This window comes from Phocoena sinus, chromosome 4, assembly GCF_008692025.1.
Source record: "Phocoena sinus isolate mPhoSin1 chromosome 4, mPhoSin1.pri, whole genome shotgun sequence".
In the NCBI taxonomy this organism is placed as follows: Eukaryota; Metazoa; Chordata; class Mammalia; order Artiodactyla; family Phocoenidae; genus Phocoena; species Phocoena sinus.
Genome location: NC_045766.1, coordinates 76,341,693 through 76,364,653, shown reverse-complemented (window position 1 = coordinate 76,364,653; position 22,961 = coordinate 76,341,693). Strand labels below are relative to the sequence as shown.

At 37.9% G+C, this 22,961-nt stretch overlaps 1 protein-coding gene across 1 annotated transcript in view; it reads left to right on the top strand.

The window, feature by feature from the left end:
- SLC49A4 (solute carrier family 49 member 4) overlaps positions 1 to 22,961 on the top strand; it is a 95,964-nt gene that overhangs the window by 29,329 nt on the left and 43,674 nt on the right. Inside the window, exons 3-4 of the mRNA XM_032630778.1 lie at positions 655 to 920; positions 9,628 to 9,757. Coding sequence (XP_032486669.1) covers positions 655 to 920; positions 9,628 to 9,757 — 396 coding nt within the window. The remainder of the gene's footprint in view (positions 1 to 654; positions 921 to 9,627; positions 9,758 to 22,961) is intronic.

The following is a 22,961-nucleotide window of genomic DNA, read 5'->3' as shown; positions in this document are numbered from 1 at the left end:
TCATCATTTTAGAGGAGAAGGAATGGAATCCTACAAAGACATATTACCCAGGGCCATTCAACTAGTTAGGTGCAGACTAGATCCTCTGATTCCTCTTCCATTAGAAGATTCTATAATGATTACTTTCTTTTTTGTATTTCCATCACCTGGCACAGAGTAGGTGTGAAATGTTGAGCTCAGCGAACTGTGTTATTTGTAGGGCTGGCGGCACTTACTAGGTCTCTGTGAGTGGCAGGCTAATAGAGTATGGATTTGGGAGTCAAACCTGGGTCTAAATCTTAGCTTGCCTGTTAGCACTTGGGCAAGTTTCTTTATCTTTCCAAGCCAAAGCTTTCATATCTCAATAAATGGGGATAATAATAGCTTCCACATAGTATTGTGATAACAAGTGAAACAAGTTATTGGAAGTATTTAGTTTGGAATGTGACACAAATTGGAGGCTTTGGTAAATATTTGTGAAATGAATAAGGGGTGACTATTGCTGTATTTTATCTCCCTCACAGAGAGTCACCATACTTTACGTTTCAGGTGTGTCATAGTCTTTACCGATATGTATTCTTATTGCCATAGTTAACAGCAGTGTGGCTAACTTGTTTTTGTCTAGAAGATTCCTGTCTCAGCTACCTCACAGCCTTTTAATTTGTTTGATTGCAGACTAATCCATGCAGGACAGCTGTTAAATGGATTGGCAGGTCCGACTGTAATGAACGCAGCTCCATTCCTCTCCACAACGTGGTTCTCTGCAGACGAGCGGGCCACTGCCACAGCTATTGCATCCATGCTCAGTTATCTTGGGGGAGCATGTGCATTTTTAGTTGGACCACTTGTTGTTCCAGCTCCCAATGGGACGGCGCCTCTTCTTGCTTCAGAGAATAGCAGGGCCCACATTAAAGATCGCATAGAGACTGTATTATATGCAGGTATTTTGAAGTTTATTTTCTTCCTGTTATATTTTGTCTTTTATCCCCATCATCTTCACTCTACTTTTTGTATACCAGATCACTTCTTATGAAATAGAGGACTAATCCATACGTATTCATATATGTGCTTTCCTTTCATATAATATGGAGATGCCTATTTAAAACTGACCCTTTCTTGGAAGTTATTAAGTTTAAAATGTCTTATTGCTGCATGTAAGGTTATTTCTTGACTTTGCTCTTCCTGTCCATTTACAGTTAAGCACTGTGGTGTCTTTTCTAGATATCAGTATAAAAAGCTGAACGTCATGATCCACGATAGATATTTGTTAAGCATCTGTTGGTAGGTGTTAAGCCCATTTTCTCCCTTGCAGTTTCCCTGTCATTGGCCATGTTCTCTAACCTTAGAAACCTATATCACCCATGATTTATCCTTTTCATTTCCTACTCTCTGTATGTTTAGTCTATTAATAAGGGACGTTGATCTTTTCAAAATATTCTCCTGGGTTCTTTCTCTTTATTTCTAGAGTCAAGCCCTAGTCCACTCTTAGATCTCCTTAAATATATCCCCTCTGGGGCTTCCCTGGTGGCGCAGTGATTGAGAGTCCGCCTGCCGATGCAAGGGATGCGGGTTCGTGCCCCGTTCCGGGAGGATCCCACATGCCGCGGAGAGGCTGGGCCCGTGAGCCGTGGCCGCTGAGCCTGCGCGTCCGGAGCCTGTGCTCCGCAACGGGAGAGGCCACAACAGAGAGAGGCCCGCATACCACAAAAAAAAAAAAAAAAAAAAAAATATATATATATATATATATATATCCCCTCTCCCCATGTGCCTGCTTATTATTTCCTTCTGCATTCAGAAAACTTTTTATAAGTGTTTACTATATATCAAGGACCTTGCTAAGCACTGGGATTTGGTAACATCACTGATGAGATCATTATAATACAAACAAGGATATACAGAGCTTAGAAGGCCTAATTGACTTGGCTTTGGGGAGAAGTTAAGGAGTCAGGGAAGGCTTCACTAGGAATGTGATAATTAAAACTAAGAATTTCATAGGAGTTCACTGAATGTTCAAGCGGGTTAAGGTTCCTTATAGAAGGAACAGCAACTGAGAAGGCAGAGAAGGTATGAGAGAGCTCAGTATGTCCAGGGAACTGCACGTAATTTGCTGTGACTAGAGTGGTGTAAATATGTGTTTGGGTGTAGGTAGCAAGTGGCAGAAAATGAGACTGGAAAGATAAAGGACCAGATTATGATGTACTTCATATTAGTTCATGTATTTACTTATTAATTTAACAAATATATTTTGAACTCCTATGTATCTGTCAGTGTGCTAGGCACTGAAGTAAACATGGTTCCTGACCAGACAGAACTTACAGTGTCCCAAAGGATACAGACAAACAGTTGTAAAAAAGGGTGGTAAGGGCTATAACCAAAGACCTACAGTTGCTTTGAGAGCTCAGAGGAGAAGCACCTAACCAGATGTTGGTGGTCAAGTAGAGCTTCCTGGAGTTGCAGCATCTAATTTGGAACCTGACGGATGAGAGTTAGCTAACTATAATGGGCAGAAGGAAGAATACATTAGAAAGACAGAGAGAACCATGGAGGAGAAGCCCAGTAATGGTGGGGAAAGCCTGCTGCATTCAAGCAGCTGAAAGCCCAGAGTAGCTTAGATCTGGTGAGAGTGGTGATAGATGAAGCCAGAGAGATAAGCCATACCACACAAGCCTTCTAAGCAGAACTAAAGGGTTTGAAGTTCATCATGTTGTAGGCAAAGGTCACACTTTGGAGAATTTTACACTAGAGAGTTCTCTAATGGAATTTACATTTCAAAACATTGGCCTGGCCAAAAAGTTCATTCGGGTTTTTCCAGAACATGGAGAAACCCAAACGAACATTTTGGCCAACCCAGTAGGATTTGGAGGGAATAAAAGTGAAATTAGAGGTGGTGGCAGTAAATAAAGCATTTAACCCCCCTGTAGACAGCTCACTCCTTTTCTTTTTTTTTCTTTTTTTTGGGGGGGGACCCAATGTTATTGCAGAATGCACAAGAAATTTGGTATTTTCTGCTTACATTACTCTTCAGTCTCCCACTTTATTACATAGGAAAAGGCATGACTTTTTTAAAAATTTAATTTCATTTATCTTTTTATACAGCAGGTTCATATTAGTCATCCCTTTTATACACGTCAGTGTATACATGTCAATCCCAATATCCCAATTCATCACACCACCACCCCTGCCACCACTTACCCCCCTTGGTGTCCATACGTTTGTTCTCTACTTCTGTGTCTCAACTTCTGCCCTGCAAACCGGTTCATCTGTACCTTTTTTCTAGGTTCCACATATATGCGTTAATATATGATATTTGTTCTTCTCTTTCTGACTTACTTCACTCTGTATGACAGTCTCTAGATCCATCCACATCTCAACAAATGACCCAATTTCGTTCCTTTTTATGGCTGAGTAATATTCCATTGTATATATGTACCACATCTTCTTAATCCATTCGTCTGTCGATGTGCATTTAGGTGGTTTCCATGACCTGGCCATTGTAACTAGTGCTGCAGGGAACATTGGGGTACATGTGTCTTTTTGAATTATAGTTTTCTTTGGGTATATGCCCAGTAGTAGGGTTGCTGGGTCATATGGTCGAAAAACTATTTGTAGTTTTTTAAGGAACCTCCATCCTGTTCTCCATAGTGGCTGTATCAATTTATATTCCCACCAACAGTGCAAGAGGGTTCCTTTTTCCCCACACCCACTCCAGAATTTGTTGTTTGTAGATTTTCTGATGATGCCTATTCTAATCCGTGTGAGGTGATACCTTATTGTAGTTTTGATTTGCATTTCTCTAATAATTAGTGATGTTGAGCAGCTTTTCATGTGCTTCTTGGCCATCTGTATGTCTTCTTTGGAGAAATGTCTATTTAGGTCTTCTGCCCATTTTTGGATTGGGTTGTTTGTTTCTTTAATATTGAGCTGCATGAGCTGTTTGTAAGTTTTGGAGGTTAATCCTTTGTCCGTTGATTTGTTTGCAAATATTTTCTCCCATTCTGAGGGTTGTCTTTTCGTCTTGTTTATGGTATCCTTTGCTGTGCAAAAGCTTTTAAGTTTCATTAGGTCCCATGTGTTTATTTTTCTTTTTATTTCCATTACTCTAGAAGTTGGATCAAGAAAGATCTTGCTGTGATTTATGTCAAAGAGTGTTCTTCCTATGTATTCCTCTAAGAGTTTTATAGTCTCTGGTCTTACATTTAGGTCTTTAATCCATTTTGAGTTTATTTTTGTGTATGGTGTTAAGGAGTGTTCTAATTTCATTCTTTTACATGTAGCTGTCCAGTTTTCCCAGCACCACTTATTGAAGATGCTGTCTTTTCTCCATTGTGTATCCTTGCCTCCTTTGTCATAGATTAGGTGACCATAGGTGCGTGGGTTTATCTCTGGGCTTTCTGTCTTGTTCCATTGATCTATTTTTCTGTTATTGTGCCAGTACCATATTGTTTTGATTACTGTAGCCTTGTAATATAGTCTGAAGTCAGGGAGTCTGATTCCTCCAGCTCCGTATCTTTCCCTCAAGACTGCTTTTGCTGTTCGGGATCTTTTGTGTCTCCATACAAATTTTAAGATTTGTTGTTCTAGTTCTGTAAAAAATGCCATTGGTAATTTGATACGGATTGCATTGAATCTGTAGATTGCTTTGGGTAGTATAGTCATTTTCACAATATTGATTCTTCCAGTCCAAGAACATGGTATATCTCTCCAACTGTTTGTATCACCTTTAATTTCTTTCATCAGTGTCTTATAGTTTTCTGCATACAGGTCTTTTGTCTCCCTAGGTAGGTTTATTCCTAGGTATTTTATTCTTTTTGTTGTTATGGTAAATGGGAGTGTTTCCTTAATTTCTCTTTCAGATTTTTCATCATTAGTGTATAGGAATGCAAGAGATTTCTGTGCATTAATTTTGTATCCTGCAACTTTACCAAATTCATTGATCAGCCCTAGTAGTTTTCTGGTGGCATCTTTAGGATTCTCTGTGTATAGTATCATGTCATCTGCAAACAGTGACAATTTTACTTCTTCTTTTCCAATTTGTATTCCTTTTATTTCTTTTTCTTCTCTGATTGCCGTGGCTAGGGCTTCCAAAGCTATGCTGAATAATAGCAGTGACAGTGGACATCCTTGTCTTGTTCCTGATCTTAGAGGAAATGCTTTCAGTTTTTCACCATTGAGAATGATGTTTGCTGTGGGTTTGTCATATATGGCCTTTATTATGTTGATGTAGGTTCCCTCTGTGCCCACTTTCTGGAGAGTTTTAATCATAAATGGGTGTTGAAATTTGTCAAAAGCTTTTTATGCATCTGTTGAGATGATCATGTGGTTTTTATCCTTCAGTTTGTTAATATGGTGTATCGCATTGATTTGCTTATATTAAAGAATCCTTGCATCCCTGGGATAAATCCCACTTGATCATGGTGTATGATCCTTTTAATGTGTTGTTGGATTCTGTTTGCTAGTATTTTGTTGAGGATTTTTGCATCTATATTCATCAGTGATATTGGTGTGTCATTTTCTTTTTTTGTAGTATCTTAGTCTGGTTTTGGTATCAGGGTGATGGTGACCTCATAGAATGAGTTTGGGAATGTTCCTTCCTGTGCAATTTTTTGGAAGAATTTGAGAAGGACGGGTGTTAGCTCTTCTCTAAATGTTTGATAGAATCCACCTGTGAAGCCATCTGGTCCTGGACTTTGGTTTGTTGGAAGATTTTTAATCACAGTTGCAATTTCATTACTTGTGATTGGTCTGTGCATAGTTTCTATTTCTTCCTTTTTCAGTCTTGGAAGGTTATACCATTCTAAGAACTTGTCCATTTCTTCCAGTGTCCATTTTATTGGCATAGAGTTGCTTGTAGTAGTCTCTTAGGATGCTTTGTATTTCTGTGGTGTCTGTTGTAAATTTTCCATCTTCACTTCTAATTTTATTGATTTGAGTCCTCTCCCTCTTTTTCTTGATGAGTTTGGCTAAAGGTTTATCAATTTTGTTTATCTTCTCAAAGAACCAGCTTTTAGTTTTATTGATCTTTGCTATTGTTTTCTTTGTTTCTATTTCATTTATTTCTGCTCTGATCTTTATGGTATATTTCCTTCTGCTAACTTTGGGTTTTGTTTGTTCTTCTTTCTCTAGTTCCTCTAGGTGTAATGTGAGATTGTTTATTTGAGATTTTTCTTGTTTCTTGAGGTAGGCTTGTATTGCTATAAACTTCCCTCTTAGAACTGCTTTTGCTGCATCCCATAGGTTTTGGATGGTCATGTTTTCATTGTCATTTGTCTCTAGATATTTTTTGATTTCCTCTTTGATTTCTTCAGTGATCTCTTGGTTATTTAGTAACGTATTATTTAGCATCCATGTGTTATGTGTTTTGTGTTTTTTACGTTTTTTTCCCTGTAATTCATTTCTAATATCATAGCGTTGTGGTCAGAAAAGATGCCTGATGTGATTTCAGTTTTCTTAAGTTTACTGAGGTTTGATTTGTGACCCAAGATGTGATCTATCCGGGAGAATGTTCCTTGCGCACTTGAGAAGAAAGTGTAATCTGCTGTTTTTGGATGAACTGTCCTATAAATATCAATTAAATCTATGTGGTCTATTGTGTCATTTAAAGCTTGTGTTTCCTTATCAATTTTCTGTTTGGATGATCTGTCCATTGGTGTAAGTGAGGTGTTAAAGCCCCCCACTATTATTGTATTTCTGTCAATTTCCTCTTTTATAGCTGTTAGCAGTTGCCTTATGTATTGAGGTGCTCCTATGTTGGGTGCATATATATTTATAATAGTTATATCTTCTTCTTGGATTGATCCCTTGATCATTATGGAGTGTCCTTCCTTGTCTCTTGTAACATTCTTTATTTTAAAGTCTATTTTTTCTGATATGAGTATTGCTACTCCAGCTTTCTTTTGATTTCCATTTGCATGGAATATCTTTTTCCATCCCCTCACTTTCAGTCTGTATGTGTCCCTAGGTCTGAAGTGGGTCTCTTATAGGCAGCATATATATGGGTCTTGTTTTTGTATCCATTCAGCAAGCCTGTGTCTTTTGGTTGGAGCATTTAATCCATTCACGTTTAAGGTAATTATCGTTATGTATGTTCCTGTTACCATTTTCTTAATTGTTTTGGGTTTGTTTTAGTAGGCCCTTTTCTTCTCTTGTGTTTCCCACTTAGAGAAGTTCCTTTAGCATTTGTTGTAGAGCTGGTTTGGTGGTGCTGAATTCTCTTAGCTTTTGCTTGTCTGTAAAGCTTTTGATTTCTCCATCAAATCTGAATGAGATCCTTGCTGGGTAGAGTAATCTTGGTTGTTGGTTCTTCCCTTTCATCACTTTAAGTATATCATGCCACTCTCTTCTGGTTTGTAGAGTTTCTGCTGAGAAATCAGCTGTTAACCTTATGGGAGTTCCTTTGTATGTTATTTGTCATTTTTCCCTTGCTGCTTTCAATAATTGTTCTTTGTCTTTAACTTTTGCCAATTTGATTACTGTGTGTCTCGGCGTGTATCTCCTTGGGTTTATCCTGTATGGGACTCTCTGCGCTTCCTGGAGTTGAGTGGCTATTTCCTTTCCCATGTTAGGGAAGTTTTCAACTATAATCTGTTCAAATATTTTCTCAGGTCCTTTCCCTCTCTGTTCTCCTTCTGGGACGCCTATAATGCAAATGTTGTTGCATTTAATGTTGTCCCAGAGGTCTCTTAGGCTGTCTTCATTTCTTTTCATTCTTTTTTCCTTATTCTGTTCCACAGCAGTGAATTCCACCATGCTGTCTTCCAGGTCACTTATCCGTTCTTCTGCCTCAGTTATTCTGCTATTGAATCCTTCTAGTGTAGTTTTCATTTCAGTTATTCTATTGTTCATCTCTGTTTGTTTGTTCTTTAAGTCTTCTTTGGTCTTTGTTAAACATTTTTTGCATCTTCTCGATCTTTGCTTCCTTTCTTTTTCCGAGGTCCTGGATCATCTTCACTATCATTATTCTGAAATCTTTTTCTGGAAGGTTGCCTATCTCCACTGCATTTAGTTGTTTTTCTTGGGTTTTATCTTGTTCCTTCATCTGGTACATAGCTCTCTGCTTTTTCATCTTGTCTATCTTTCTGTGAATGTGGTTTTTGTTCCACAGGCTGCAGGATTGTATTTCTTCTTACTTCTGCTCGACAGCTCACTCCTTTTAAAGAAAGAAGTTGAAATGTAAAAGTAGCTATGTAAATAAAACTGAAAGTAGATAAAACATAAATTTTATATAAATTAAAATTTATAAATATATATTTATAATTTATATAAATATATATATAAATTATATATATAAATTTGTTATATCATTCTTTTTATTGAAAGCTTAAGCAATCATTATATCTTTTAAATGACTGGATTTTAGGCATTATTGGACATGTATTAATGCTCTACATCATCTGCCTTATGGTTCCCATGCAGTCAAGCAGAAACCCCTACTCAAAGCTTCCAGATATTGCTTCAGTATTTTCCAGTTTGCCTCCCTGAGATAATGTCCCATGACCTTTCATTGCATTAAAAAATATTTTGGTTTGAATCATTATCTTAAGAGATTAATGACTCTTAAACTAAAATTTCAGACAAAGACATCGTAAATAAACTTTTGACCAATATATATACTAATAGTTAAAAGGACTGTAAATTAAAGCAATTCATTTACTTCTTGTTGTTCCTCAGATTGTCAAAGAATAAAGACATTATCTGTGGTTAAGTGTCTTATAGAAATATTGTACCTTTTACTAAGAATATAGCCCTAAATTAGAATTATCCTATTGAAAGGATCTCTAGAACTTAATCCGTTTCCTTTATTGGCCCAGAAAGAGTAAGGGATTCATTCAATTTATAAGTTAATTAATGGCATAGATAGTTCTATACTCCAAGGCTTCCTGACTTTTCTATTAGAGTCATGCTTTTCTACTAAATTGGGCGCAGTTAAAAGCTGGAGTTTCCATGTGCCAGAACTCTGGAGGGAATGATCAGGACTCTTAGGAACCTTTCCTTCTGTAATGGTGCCAAACTGAGATTGTTCAGATGTTCATTTTACTTCTGATTGTTTAATAGCCTACATTAGCTAGTCCTGTGTTTATTAAATTTTGCTGTCTCCTGGTTTCTTTCTTTCTTTTTTTTTTCTTTTTTGGATGCTTTCCTGTTTTGTTCCAATTTCCCATGTAGCCCATAAATTGAGTCTGTCCTACACAGTGCATCAGAATATCCTGTCATGATCAAACAAACCTTCTCCTATTCTGTTCTTACCAATTTTCTATTATATTCTTTATTTCCTAGGACCATGCTTATTAGACAGTCATCCTAGACCTGTTTAAAAATCTCTGTTATAGATACTACAGTTGGTTTTTAATGTGTTTCCTCCAGAGTAACATTTGTTTACTGCCTCAATCCTCTTTCTGTGTAGTGTACTATACCGTAAGTCTACCATACTTATTTCCTTATGACTTCTTACCTGCTAAAAGTTATATTTTTATGTATTAGTCTTTCTCACAATACTAAGCTATTTTGGCTAGGCAAGTACTATATTTTGCTTATCTTTATATATCTAAAGCTTCATTGATGTGCAGTAAATATTTGTTAGATAGATACTTGAGATATTGAACTTTTTGTGTTGTCTGATTAACATTTTACTGTTTTTTTTTTTTTTTTCAGAGTTTGGAGTTGTCTGTTTACTATTTTCTGCAACTCTAGCTTATTTCCCACCACGACCTCCTCTTCCTCCCAGTGTTGCTGCAGCTAGCCAGCGGCTGAGTTATCGGCGAAGCTTTTGTAGATTATTAAGGTAAATATACTTAAAATCACTTACTGGTTTTGACTAGCACCTTGAAGATAATTCCACATTTATCTAAGATAATTTAAGATAGTAGTTTTTCAACAACCTACTAATCAGGTTGTAAATAATTGATAAAATATTGGTTAAATATTTTAGAGAGATTTCTTATCAGAAATCTATCTTTAAAAATTGCCCAGGACAGGAATAAAGATGCAGATGTAGAGAATGGACTTGAGGACACCGGGAGGGGGAAGGATAAGCTAGGATGAAGTGAGAGAGTGGCACTAACATATATACAGTACCAAATGTAAAATAGATAGCTAGTGGGAAGCAGCTGCATAGCACAGGGAGATCAGCTTGGTGCTTTGTGTCCCCGTAGAGGGGTGGGATAGGGAGGGTAGGTGGGAGATGCAAGAAGGAGGAGATACGGGGATATATGTATATGTATAGCTGATTCACTTTGTTATACAGCAGAAACTAACACAGCATTGTAAAGCAATTATACTCCAATAAAGATGTTTAAAAATTAAATAAAATAAAATAGAAACAAAAAAATAATAATAAAATAATTAAAATTGCCCAAAGCAAAAACCTCTATAGTTTTTGCCTTCTCTATATACCACCCATATTTAAAAAATCAAACCTTTTGTTTAAATAAGTTTCTTTTATAAGGAAACATCATATAATAGTATCTGTGAAATCATGTGTTTTATGTGTTTATTATATTTTTCCTAATATGAAAATTATTTTTATTCATTATGTATTTCTTGATACACATTAAAATAAACAAGTGCTATTTAATACAAAGCGAATAAAATAAATAATGTTTATTTACATATCACCTAAAATCATCTTGAACCTCCAGTGGGATCATATTTTGAGAAACTTAATTTCTAATTTTACTTTATTTTATTGGTACAACTTAAATGTAATTCGATTAAATTCTACACTTGAAGGCTTCAAATACTTGAAGGCCCAGTACTGAATTTGATTCTTTGGATATATAGACCATTTCTGATGATTATGATTTGTAATTGGGCCACTAGAACTTATGTTTTGGATTTTTTTCTCCAGTTAGTTGTGATGAGTTTTTATTGATTCATCAACAACTCTCCCTAGTTCTTTCTTTTCTAGTCTTCCTCTCCCACCAGATGGTAAGTTCCTTGTGGTCAAGAACTATCTTTGTATCCTATATATTAATAATGTCCAATAGGAATATAATGGGAGCCACATGTATAATTTTAAATCTTCTAGTAGCCTTATTTAAAAAAAGTAGAAAGAAACAGGTAAAATTAATTTTAATAGCATATTTTATTTAACTCAATATATCTCAAGTATTATTTCAACATGTAATCACTATTCAGAATTATTAATGAGATACTTTACGTTCTTTTATTCATAGAAAATCTTTTAAATCCAGTGTGTATTTTATACTTACAGCACATCTCAATTTAGATGCTAAATTTGCATTAGAAATCTAAATGGTCTGCATTTAGATTTCATTAAATTTACAATTAAAACAGTTTTCATTGAGCAGTGTCTCCCATATTGCACTATTTATCTAAAGTTAAAAATAACTACCTGCAGTTTTTCAAATTTTGAATCAATACATCTTTGATATTATTTGAAAGGTCTTATATTCTACAGGCAATTGTTTGGGGCTTAATTGAAGATCTTTCACTTACGTAAAATACATTTTTTTCTCTTTATAATTTTAAACAAAACTTCCGTAGCTAAAAGAACAATTTATTTTACCATCTCTCCATCTAAAAATCTCTTTCTTCTTGTGCAGGAATCCAAACCATTTTATAGCTGACCAAAAGTATAAGCTCAGATCTGTTAAAAATTGTTTAAAAATGTTTGTTGAACATTTAATTTAGATTTCAGACAACTAATCTTCTTGATTCTTTTTTGACTTTAAGAAGAAACCTCTTATAAAATTTATCGTGTAATTGTTGAACATGGCCCTTAATATTATCCACTTAATTATCCTAAAAATTTTTTTCCGTAACAGACATCAATTTTACTCTGCTGCAGTAAGTTGCATCTACCATTTATTGTGAAATTTGCGACATACTTCATCTCGTAGTTTTCTTCCTGCATAAAATATTCATAAGCAAATTACAATGTTATATCAGTGTGTAAAAAATAATTAGAACTGAGTTAGTTCATTGACACCAAGAAGATCAGTGACGGGTTATAATACTAGAAACAACATATGCCACCACGTGCACACTACAGTAATATCTTACCCAATGCAGCAGTTAAAGTGAAATGTACTTCTGCCAAAACAATAAAGTTGTGTTTAATGGAAAAATACTTTTCACTGTTTCTGTTTTTAAATTGGATTTTAATTAATTAAAATGAAGTAAAATTAAAAATTAGTTCTTTACTTGCACTAGTCACATTTAAAGTGCTCACTAGCCACGTTTGACTAGTGGCTACCATGTTAGACAGCATAGCTATGTAACATTGTTTTTCAAACTTTGATTCATAGCCAACCAATTTAGAGGGTTGACCACCTTTTTTTGTTTAAACAAAGTAGAATGGAATAAAAAAGAATCGAAAATATTATTGTATCTTCTATAGTAATGATACATATTTTTGTGATACTCTTGTTTCAGTATTTATGTACTGAATATTGGTAGGTAGAATATTTCTTATTCTGGAGTACAGTAAAAAGTTTTTGAAAACAACATCTCTGTAGCAGCTAGTAAATTGCCTTCCACATAATAGGCAAGAAAATCATATTAGTTCTATTGAATTGTGATCAGTAGAACATATTTGTAAGATGAGAGTTAAAATGATACTTTTTTTTTAAAGATGCTATTTAACTCAATTTTTCTCCATGCAGAGCTAGAGGTTAGAGAGCAATAGGTAAGGCTAGAGAGGTAGGTTAGGGTCAGATTATGCCATACTAATAATTTTGGACTATTCTGTGGGAAATGAGGAGTAACTGTAGGGTTTTAAGGTAAGGAGTTATGTAAAAGATTGTTCTGACAAGGAAAAAACAACTTAAAATGATCACTTTGACCACAATATACCCTGTGTTTGCTTCTAATCACCCTAGAGTCAAGATCTTTATTCTCTGTTCAAGCTATAGAGTATAAGATCTTTCTTCTCTATTAAAAACCCTTTACACTAATGCCTAACATTCCTTTGTCTCTTCCCACATTCATTCGTTTACTGTGCAGGATTGCCTGCTTCTACTTTGGGCTTTCCAGGGGACTTCTTTGGGCCTGCCACGCTCCATTCCCCTAACCTACCTGTGTAATTTTCCCTGGTCCTTCAAAGAACTCCTGATATCATTACTTCCTGGATTAATCAGAATAACTGCTTCTCTAGATTCTAATTCCATTGTCTGGGCAGAAAAAAAAAATCAGTGGTTATGCTCCAAAGGTTCCTATGCTCCGAAGTTTCCACCACAATTATTTATTTACTGTCCATATGATTCCCATCACTTAATATGCGTTTAACCTGTGTAACCTAATGTAAACGTTTTTCTCCCTTTGTGTATCAGTTTAATGTTTGGTGATGGTGGTTGTTGTTTTTGCCTTTTAGACTGCAAGAGTGGAGACTTGAGTTGAACGTGTTCCTTACTTCAGGATACATGAACAGGATACATGAACACGTTTATTCATTTATTTATTCATTCATTCTTTTATTTATATTTCTCACTCCCATTCCCTTCTCCCTACCTAGGATACCTCTCAAACGCATTTGACGTGTATCTCTTTGTGCTTTGCGACATTTGTATTGTTTTGTATGCCTCTCTGTTTAATTTATCTAAATGATGGCACATTATGTATCTCATTCTGTTTTGACGTTTTTTCACTAAACACTACGTGGTTTTTTAAATTACTTTTCATTTTGGAAATACAAAGGTAGAGTAGTATAACATCTGTATCCCCATAACCCAATATCAACAATTAGCAATTTATGACCAATATTGTTTCATTTGTACTGTACCCACTTCTCCCCTTCCTGTATTATGAAGCAAATCCCAAATGACAAATCATTTCACCCATAAACATTTCAATTTGTATATGTTAAAAAGATAGGGACTCTTTTTAACATAAATATGGTACCATTGTCACACTAAAAACGTTTTAGCAGTAGTTTGCTACGGTCAAATCAGTGTTTCAATTTCCAACTGTCTCATAAATGTCATAAGTTTTGGGGTTTTTTTTTTAACAATTTGTTTGAATCAGGATCTAGATTAGGTCCACGCATTGCAGTTGGCTCAAATGCCTTATAATTTGTAGGTTTCCTTTCCATCTCTCTCTTTCCCTTGTAATTTTTTTTTTTTTTTTAAAACATCTTTATTGGGGTATAATTGCTTTACAATGGTGTGTTAGTTTCTGCTTTACAACAAAGTGAATCAGCTATACATATACATATGTTCCCATATGTCTTCCCTCTTGCGTCTCCCTCCCTCCCACTCTCCCCATCCCACCCTTCCAGGCTGTCCCAAAGCACCGAGCTAATATCCCTGTGCCTTGCGGCTGCTTCCCCCCAGCTATCTACCTTACTACGTTTGTTAGTGTGTATATGTCCATGACTCTCTCTCGCCCTGTCAAAACTCACCCTTCCCCCTCCCCATATCCTTAAGTCCGTTCTCCAGTAGGTCTGCGTCTTTATTCCTATCTTACCCCTAGGTTCTTCATGACATTTTTTTCCCTTAAATTCCATATATATGTGTTAGCATACGGTATTTGTCTTTTTCTTTCTGACTTACTTCACTCTGTATGACAGATTCTAGGTCTATCCATCTCATTACAAATAGCTCAATTTCATTTCTTTTTAAGGCTGAGTAATATTCCATTGTGTATATGTGCCACATCTTCTTTATCCATTCATCCGATGATGGGCGCTTAGGTTGTTTCCATGTCCTGGCTATTGTAAATAGAGCTGCAATGAACATTCTGGTACATGACTCTCTTTGAATTTTGGTTTTCTCAGGGTATATGCCAAGTAGTGGGATTGCTGGGTCATATGGTAATTCTATTTGTAGTTTTTTAAGGAACCTCCATACTGTTCTCCACAGTGGCTGAACCAATTCACATTCCCACCAGCAGTGCAAGAGTGTCCCCTTTTCTCCACACCCTCTCCAGCATTTATTGTTTCTTGATTTTTTGATGATGGCCATTCTGACTGGTGTGAGATGATATCTCATTGTAGTTTTGATTTGCATTTCTCTAATGATTAATGATGTTGAGCATTCTTTCATGTGTTTGTTGGCATTCTGTATATCTTCTTTGGAGAAATGTCTATTTAGGTCTTCTGCCCATTTTTGGATGGGGTTGTTTGTTTTTTTGTTATTGAGCTGCATGAGCTGCTTGTAAATTTTGGAGATTAATCCTTTGTCAGTTGCTTCATTTGCAAATGTTTTCTCCCATTCTGAGGGTTGTCTTTTGGTCTTGGTTATGGTTTCCTTTGCTGTGCAAAAGCTTTGAAGTTTCATTAGGTCCCATTTGTTTATTTTTGTTTTTATTTCCATTACTCTAGGAGGTGGGTCAGAAAGGATCTTGCTGTGATTTATGTCATAGAGTGTTCTTCCTATGTTTTCTTCTAAGAGTTTGATAGTTTCTGGCCTTACATTTAGGTCTTTAATCCATTTTGAGCTTATTTTTGTGTATGGTGTTAGGGAGTGATCTAATCTCATACTTTTACATGTACCTGTCCAGTTTTCCCAGCACCATTTATTGAAGAGGCTGTCCTTTCTCCACTGTACATTCCTGCCTCCTTTATCAAAGATAAGGTGTCCATATGTGCGTGGGTTTATCTCTGGGCTTTCTATCCTGTTCCACTGATCTGTCTTTCTGTTTTTGTGCCAGTACCATACTGTCTTGATTACTGTTGCTTTGTAATATAGTCTGAAGTCAGGGAGCCTTATTCCTCCAGCTCCTTTTTTCGTTCTAAAGATTGCTTTGGCTATTCGGGGTCTTTTGTGTTTCCATACAAATTGCGAAATTTTTTGTTCTAGTTCTGTGAAAAATGCCAGTGGTAGTTTGATAGGGATTGCATTGAATCTGTAGATTGCTTTGGGTAGTAGAGTCATTTTCACAATGTTGATTCTTCCCATCCAAGAACATGGTATATCTCTCCATCTATTTGTATCATCTTTAATTTCTTTCATCAGTGTCTTATAATTTTCTGCATACAGGTCTTTCGTATCCTTAGGTAGGTTTATTCCTAGATATTTTATTCTTTTTGTTGCAATGGTAAATGGGAGTGTTTTCTTGATTTCACTTTCAGATTTTTCATCATTAGTATATAGGAATGCCAGAGATTTCTGTGCATTAATTTTGTATCCTGCTACTTTACCAAATTCATTGATTAGCTCTAGTAGTTTTCTGGTAGCATCTTTAGGATTCTCTATGTATAGTATCATGTCATCTGCAAACAGTGACAGCTTTACTTCTTCTTTTCCGATTTGGATTCCTTTTATTTCCTTTTCTTCTCTGATTGCTGTGGCTAAAACTTCCAAAACTATGTTGAATAAGAGTGGTGAGAGTGGGCAACCTTGTCTTGTTCCTGATCTTAGTGGAAATGCTTTCAGTTTTTCACCATTGAGGATGATGTTTGCTGTGGGCTTGTCATATATGGCTTTTATTATGTTTAGGAAAGTTCCCTCTATGCCTACTTTCTGGAGGGTTTTTATCATAAATGGGTGTTGAATTTTGTCGAAAGCTTTCTCTGCATCTATTGAGATGATCATATGGTTTTTCTCCTTCAATTTGTTAATATAGTTTATCACATTGATAGATTTGCGTATATTGAAGAATCCTTGCATTCCTGGAATAAACCCCACTTGATCATGGTGTATGATCCTTTTAATGTGCTGTTGGATTCTGTTTGCTAGTATTTTGTTGAGGATTTTTGCATCTATGTTCATCAGTGATATTGGCCTGTAGTTTTCTTTCTTTGTGACATCCTTGTCTGGTTTTGGTATCAAGGTGATGGTGGCTTCGTAGAAGGAATTTGGGAGTGTTCCTCCCTCTGCTATATTTTGGAAGAGTTTGAGAAGGATAGGTGTTAGCTCTTCTCTAAACGTTTGATAGAATTCACCTGTGAAGCCATCTGGTCCTGGGCTTTTGTTTGTTGGAAGGTTTTTAATCACAGTTTCAATTTCAGTGCTTGTGATTGGTCTGTTCATATTTTCTATTTCTTCCTGATTCAGTCTTGGCAGGTTGTGCATTTCTAAGAATTTGTCCATTTCTTCCAGATTGTCCATTTTATTGGCATAGAGTTGCTTGTAGTAATCGCTCATGATTTTTTTTATTTCTGCAGTGTCAGTTGTTACTTCTCCTTTTTCATTTCTAATTCTATTGATTTGAGTCTTCTCCCTTTTTTTCTTGATGAGTCTGGCTAGTGGTTTATCTATTTTGTTTATCTTCTCAAAGAACCAGCTCTTAGTTTTATTGATCTTTGCTATTGTTTCCTTCATTTCTTTTTCATTTATTTCTGATCTGATTTTTATGATTTCTTTCCTTCTGCTAGCTTTGGGATATTTTTGTTCTTCTTTCTCTAATTGCTTGAGGTGCAAGGTTAGGTTGTTTATTCGAGATGTTTCCTGCTTCTTAAGGTGGGCTTGTATTGCTATAAACTTCCCCCTTAGAACTGCTTTTGCTGCATCCCATAGGTTTTGGGTCGTTGTGTCTCCATTGTCATTTGTTTCTAGGTATTTTTTTATTTCCTCTTTGATTTCTTCAGTGATCACTTCATTATTAAGTAGTGTATTGTTTAGCCTCCATGTGTTTGTATTTTTTACAGATCTTTTCCTGTAATTGATATCTAGTCTCATGGCGTTGTGGTCGGAAAAGATACTTGATACAATTTCAGTTTTCTTAAATTTACCAAGGCTTGATTTGTGACCCAAGATATGATCTATCCTGGAGAATGTTCCATGAGCACTTGAGAAAAATGTGTATTCTGTTGTTTTTGGATGGAGTGTCCTATAAATATCAATTAAGTCCATCTTGTTTAATGTATCATTTAAAGCTTGTGTTTCCTTATTTATTTTCATTTTGGATGATCTGTCCATGGGTGAAAGTGGGGTGTTAAAGTCCCCTACTATGAATGTGTTACTGTTGATCTCCCCTTTTATGGTTGTTAGTATTTGCCTTATGTATTGAGGTGCTCCTATGTTGGGTGCATAAATATTTACAATTGTTATATCTTCTTCTTGGATCGATCCCTTGATCATTATGTAGTGTCCTTCTTTGTCCCTTTTAATAGTCCTTATTTTAAAGTCTATTTTGTCTGATATGAGAATTGCTACTCCAGCTTTCTTTTGGTTTCCATTTGCATGGAATATCTTTTTCCATCCCCTTACTTTCAGTCTGTATGTGTCTCTAGTTCTGAAGTGGGTCTCTTGTAGACAGCATATATAAGGGTCTTGTTTTTGTATCCATTCAGCCAATCTGTGTCTTTTGGTGGGAGCATTTAGTCCATTTACATTTAAGGTAATTATTGATATGTATGTTCCTATTTCCATTTTATATATTGTTTTGGGTTCGCTACTATAGGTCATTTCCTTCTCTTGTGTTTCGTGTCTAGAGAAGTTCCTTTAGCATTTGTTGTAAAGCTGGTTTGGTGGTGCTGAACTCTCTCAGCTTTTGCTTGTCTGTAAAGGTTTTAATTTCTCCATCAAATGTGAATGAGATCCTTGCTGGGTAGAGTAGTCTTGGTTTCAGGCTATTCTCCTTCATCACTTTCAGTATGTCCTGCCACTCCCTTCTGGCTTGTAGGGTTTCTGCTGAGAGATCAGCTGTTAACCTTATGGGGATTCCCTTGTGTGTTATTTGTTGTTTTTCCCTTGCTGCTTTTAATATGCTTTCTTTGTATTTAATTTTTGACAGTTTGATTAATATGTGTCCTGGGCGTGTTTCTCCTTGTATTTATCCTGTATGGGACCCTCTGTGCTTCCTGGACTTGATTAACTATTTCCTTTCCCATATTAGGGAAGTTTTCAACTATAATCTCTTCAAATATTTTCTCAGTCCCTTTCTTTCTTTCTTCTTCTTCTGGAACCCCTATAATTCGAATGTTGGTGCGTTTCATGTTGTCCCAGAGGTCTCTGAGACTGTCCTCAGTTCTTTTCATTCTTTTTTCTTTATTCTGCTCTGCAGTAGTTATTTCCACTACTTTATCTTCCAGGTCACTTATCCGTTCTTCTGCCTCAGTTATTCTGCTATTGATCCTATCTAGAGTGATTTTAATTTCATTTATTGCATTGTTCATCGTTGCTTGTTTCATCTTTAGTTCTTGTAGGTCCTTGTTAACTGTTTCTTGCATTTTGTCCATTCTACTTCCAAGATTTCGGATCATCCTTACTATCATTATTCTGAATTCTTTTTCAGGTAGATTGCCTATTTCCTCTTCATTTGTTAGGTCTGGTGGGTTTTTATCTTGCTCCGTCATCTGCTGTGTGTTTTTCTGTCTTCTCATTTTGCTTATCTTACTGTGTTTGGGGTCTCCTTTTTGCAGGCTGCAGGTTCGTAGTTCCCGTTGTTTTTGATGTCTGTCTCCAGTGGCTAAGGTTGTTTCAGTGGGTTGTGTAGGCTTCCTGGTGGAGGGGACTAGTGCCTGTGTTGTGCTGGATGAGGCTGGATCTTGTCTCTCTAGTGGGCAGGTTCACGTCTGGTGGTGTGTTTTGGGGTGTCTGTGGCCTTATTATGATTTTAGGCAGCCTCTCTGCTAATGGGTGGGGTTGTGTTCCTGTTTTGCTAGTTGTTTGGCATAGGTTGTCCAGCACTGTGGCTTGCTGGTCGTTGAGTGAAGCTGGGTGCTGGTGTTAAGATGGAGGTCTCTTGGAGATTTCCGCTGTTTAATATTATGTGGAGCTGGGAGGTCTCTTGTTGACCAGTGACCTGAAGTTGGCTCTCCTACCTCAGAGGCAGAGCCCTGACTCCTGGCTGGAGCACCAAGAGCCTTTCATCCACACGGCTCAGAATAAAAGGGAGAAAAAGTAGAGAGAATTAGTAGAAGTATGAGGAAAGAAAGAAGGAAAGGAGGAAAGGAAGGAAGGAAGAAAGAAGCAAAGAAGGAAAGAAAGGAGGGAGGGAGGGAGGGAGGGAGGAAGGAAGGAAGGAGGGAAAGAAGGAAAAAAAGACAGAAAGAAAGATGATACAGTAAAAATAAAATAAAGTATAATATAGTTATTGAATTAAAAAATATTTAGAAAAAAAAAAAGGGACGGATAGAACCTTAGGACAAATGTTGGAAGCAAAGCTATACAGAGAAAATCTTACACAGAAGCATACACATACACCTTCACAAAAAGAGGTAAAGGGGGAAAAGTCATAAATCCTGCTCCCTGAGACCACCTCCTCAATTTGGGGTGATTCGTTGTCTAAAGGAGGGAGGGAAGGAAGGAAAGAAAGAAAGAACGAAGGTAAAGTATAATAAAGTTATTACAATTAAACTTAATTATTAAGAAAAAGAATTTTTAAAAAAAAGTCATGGACGGATAGAGCCCTAGGACAAATGGTGGAAGCTAGAGTATACAGACTAGATGTCACACAGGAGCATACACGTACACCTTCACAAAAAGAGGAAAAGGGAAAAAAATCATAGATTTCGCTCCTAAATTCCACCTCTTCAATTTGGGATCATTCCTTGTCTATTCAGGTATTCCACAGATGCAGGGTATATCAAGTTGATTGTGGAGCTTTAATCCGCTGCTTCTGTGGCTGCTGGGAGAGATTTCCCTTTCTCTTCTTTGTTTTCACAGCTCACAGGAGCTCAGCTTTGGATTTGGCCCTGCCTCTGCGTGTAGGTCGCTGGAGGGCGTCTGTTTTTTCGCTCAGACAGGACGGGGTTAAAGGAGCCGCTAATTCGGGGCCTCCGGCTCACTCAGGCCGGGGGTTGGGGGATGGGGGAAGGAGGGGCACTGCGTGCGGGGCCGGCCTGCGGCGGCAGAGGCAGCGTGACGTTGCGGCAGAGGCCGGCGTGACGTTGCACCAGCCTGGGGCCCGCCGTGCGCTGTCCCGGGGAAGTTGTCCCTGGATCCCGGGAACCTGGCAGTGGCGGGCTGCACAGGCTCCGCGGAAGAGGGGTGTGGAGAGTGACCTGTGCTCGCACACAGGCCCCTTGGTGGCGGCAGCAGCAGCCTTAGCGTCTCCCGCCCGTCTCTGGGGTCCGCGGTTTTAGCCGCGGCTCGCGCCCGTCTCTGGGGTTTGCGCTTTCAGCCGCGGCTCGCGCCCGTCTCGGGGGCTCGCGCCCTCAGCCGCGGCTCGCGCCCGTCTCTGGGGTTTGCGCTTTCAGCCGCGGCTCGCGCCCGTCTCGGGGGCTCGCGCCCTCAGCCGCGGCTCGCGCCCGTCTCTGGGGTTCGTGCTTTTAGCCGCGGCTCGCGCCCGTCTCTGGAGTTCCTTTAAGCAGCGCTCTTAGACCCCTCTCCTCGCGCACCAGGAGACAAAGAGGGAAGAAAAAGTCTCTTGCCTCTTCGGCCGGTGCAGGCTTTTCCCCGAACTCCCTCCCGGCTAGTCGTGGTGCACTAACCCCTTCAGGCTATGTTCAAGCCGCCAACTCCAGTCCTCTCCCTGAGCTCCGTCCAAAACCAAAACCCTAGCCTCAGCTCGCAGCCCCGCCCGCCCCGGTGGGTGAGCAGCAAGCCTCTCGGGTTGGTGAGTGCTGGTCGGCACCGATCTTCTGTGCAGGAATCTCCCCGCTTTGCCCTCCGCACCCGTCGCTGTGCACTACTCCGCGGTCCCGAAACTCCCCCCTCTGCCTCCCGCAGTCTCCGCCCGCGGAGGGGCTTCCTAGTGTGTGGAAACGTTTCCTCCTTCACAGCTCCCTCCCACTGGTGCAGGTGCCGTCCTTATTCTTTTGTCTCTGTTTTTTCTTTTGCCCTACCCAGTTACGTGGGGAGTTTCTTGCCTTTTGGGAGGTCTGAGGTCTTCTGCCAGCCTTCAGTAGGAGTTCTGTAGGAGTTGTTCCACGTGTGGATGTATTTCTGGTGTATCCGTGGGGAGGAAGGCGATCTCCGCGTCTTACTCTTCCGCCATCTTCAAGGTCCCCCTCCCTTGTAATTTATTTGTTGAGGAACCAGCTCTCTTGTCTCCCAAGATCTGGTTTTGATGATTGCCTCTTTGTAGTACTTTGCCAAGTTCCTCTGCCCTTTGTATTTCCTATAAATTGTTAGCTAGAGCTATGTTCTGATTCAGGTTTTGGTTTTGGTTTTGATTTTACAAGACTACTTCATGGGTGATGCTACCTTCTTCCATCAGGAGGCACGTGATATCTGGATAGCTCTCATTTTGTGATATTAGTGCTCTGTTTTCAAGATGTATCCCTGTGCTATGTGTACACCTAGTTCTTTGTACTCCATGGTATGAAAGCATTGCGTTTTGTATACCCACTTCCATTGTGTACTCAGATTGCCTCCAACTCATTGTCACCACAAATAACACTGCAGTGACATCCTGCACATCACCATAGACCTAAGAATTCTTTGGGAAACAAACCCCACAAGATTGATGGGTCATAAGCTATTTTAAGCTTAATTTGCCAAGTATTGCCAAATTGCTCTAAAAAAAATACCTGCACTTGTCTATACTTCCATCCACAGTGCCCATTTCCCTATATGCTTACCAAACTTGGCATTATCCATCTTTCTAATTTTCACTAGTCTAATGGGTATAAAGAAATACAGCTTTTGTTTAATTTGCATTTTCTGGTTATTGATAAATTTGAGACTCATGTGGTTGTCTGCCCTTTAGGTTTCCATCTACCGTAAATTCCTCTTCTGCCAATTTCTCAGTGGTAGTTTCTTTTTCTTAATGATTTACGTATTCTAGATATAACTTCACTGTTGATTTTTAAAAGTCAAATTTCTATTTGCTATCTGTCTACTAATTTTGTCAATGAATTCCTTATTTATCAACTTTCTGGTTTTTTCTTTCACATTTAGGTTTTCATCCCACCTAGAATCCACCTTAGTGTATGGTGTTAACTAATGATACAGGGTTTTCATTTTTCCCTCCATAAAGTGAACTAGTACCATTCACTGAACAGTCCTTAGCCCTTTGATTTTTGTAGTGCCACCTGTATTGTAGATTGAGTTTCTGTGTCTTAGCTCTCTTTTTTCCTTCATTGCTCTCTTTGTTCTTGAGCCAATACCATACTAATTTTATTACTCTGGATGTGCAGTTTGTCTTAATATCTGTCAGGACAAGGGCTTCCTTTTTCGTATTTTTAAAGGATGAGT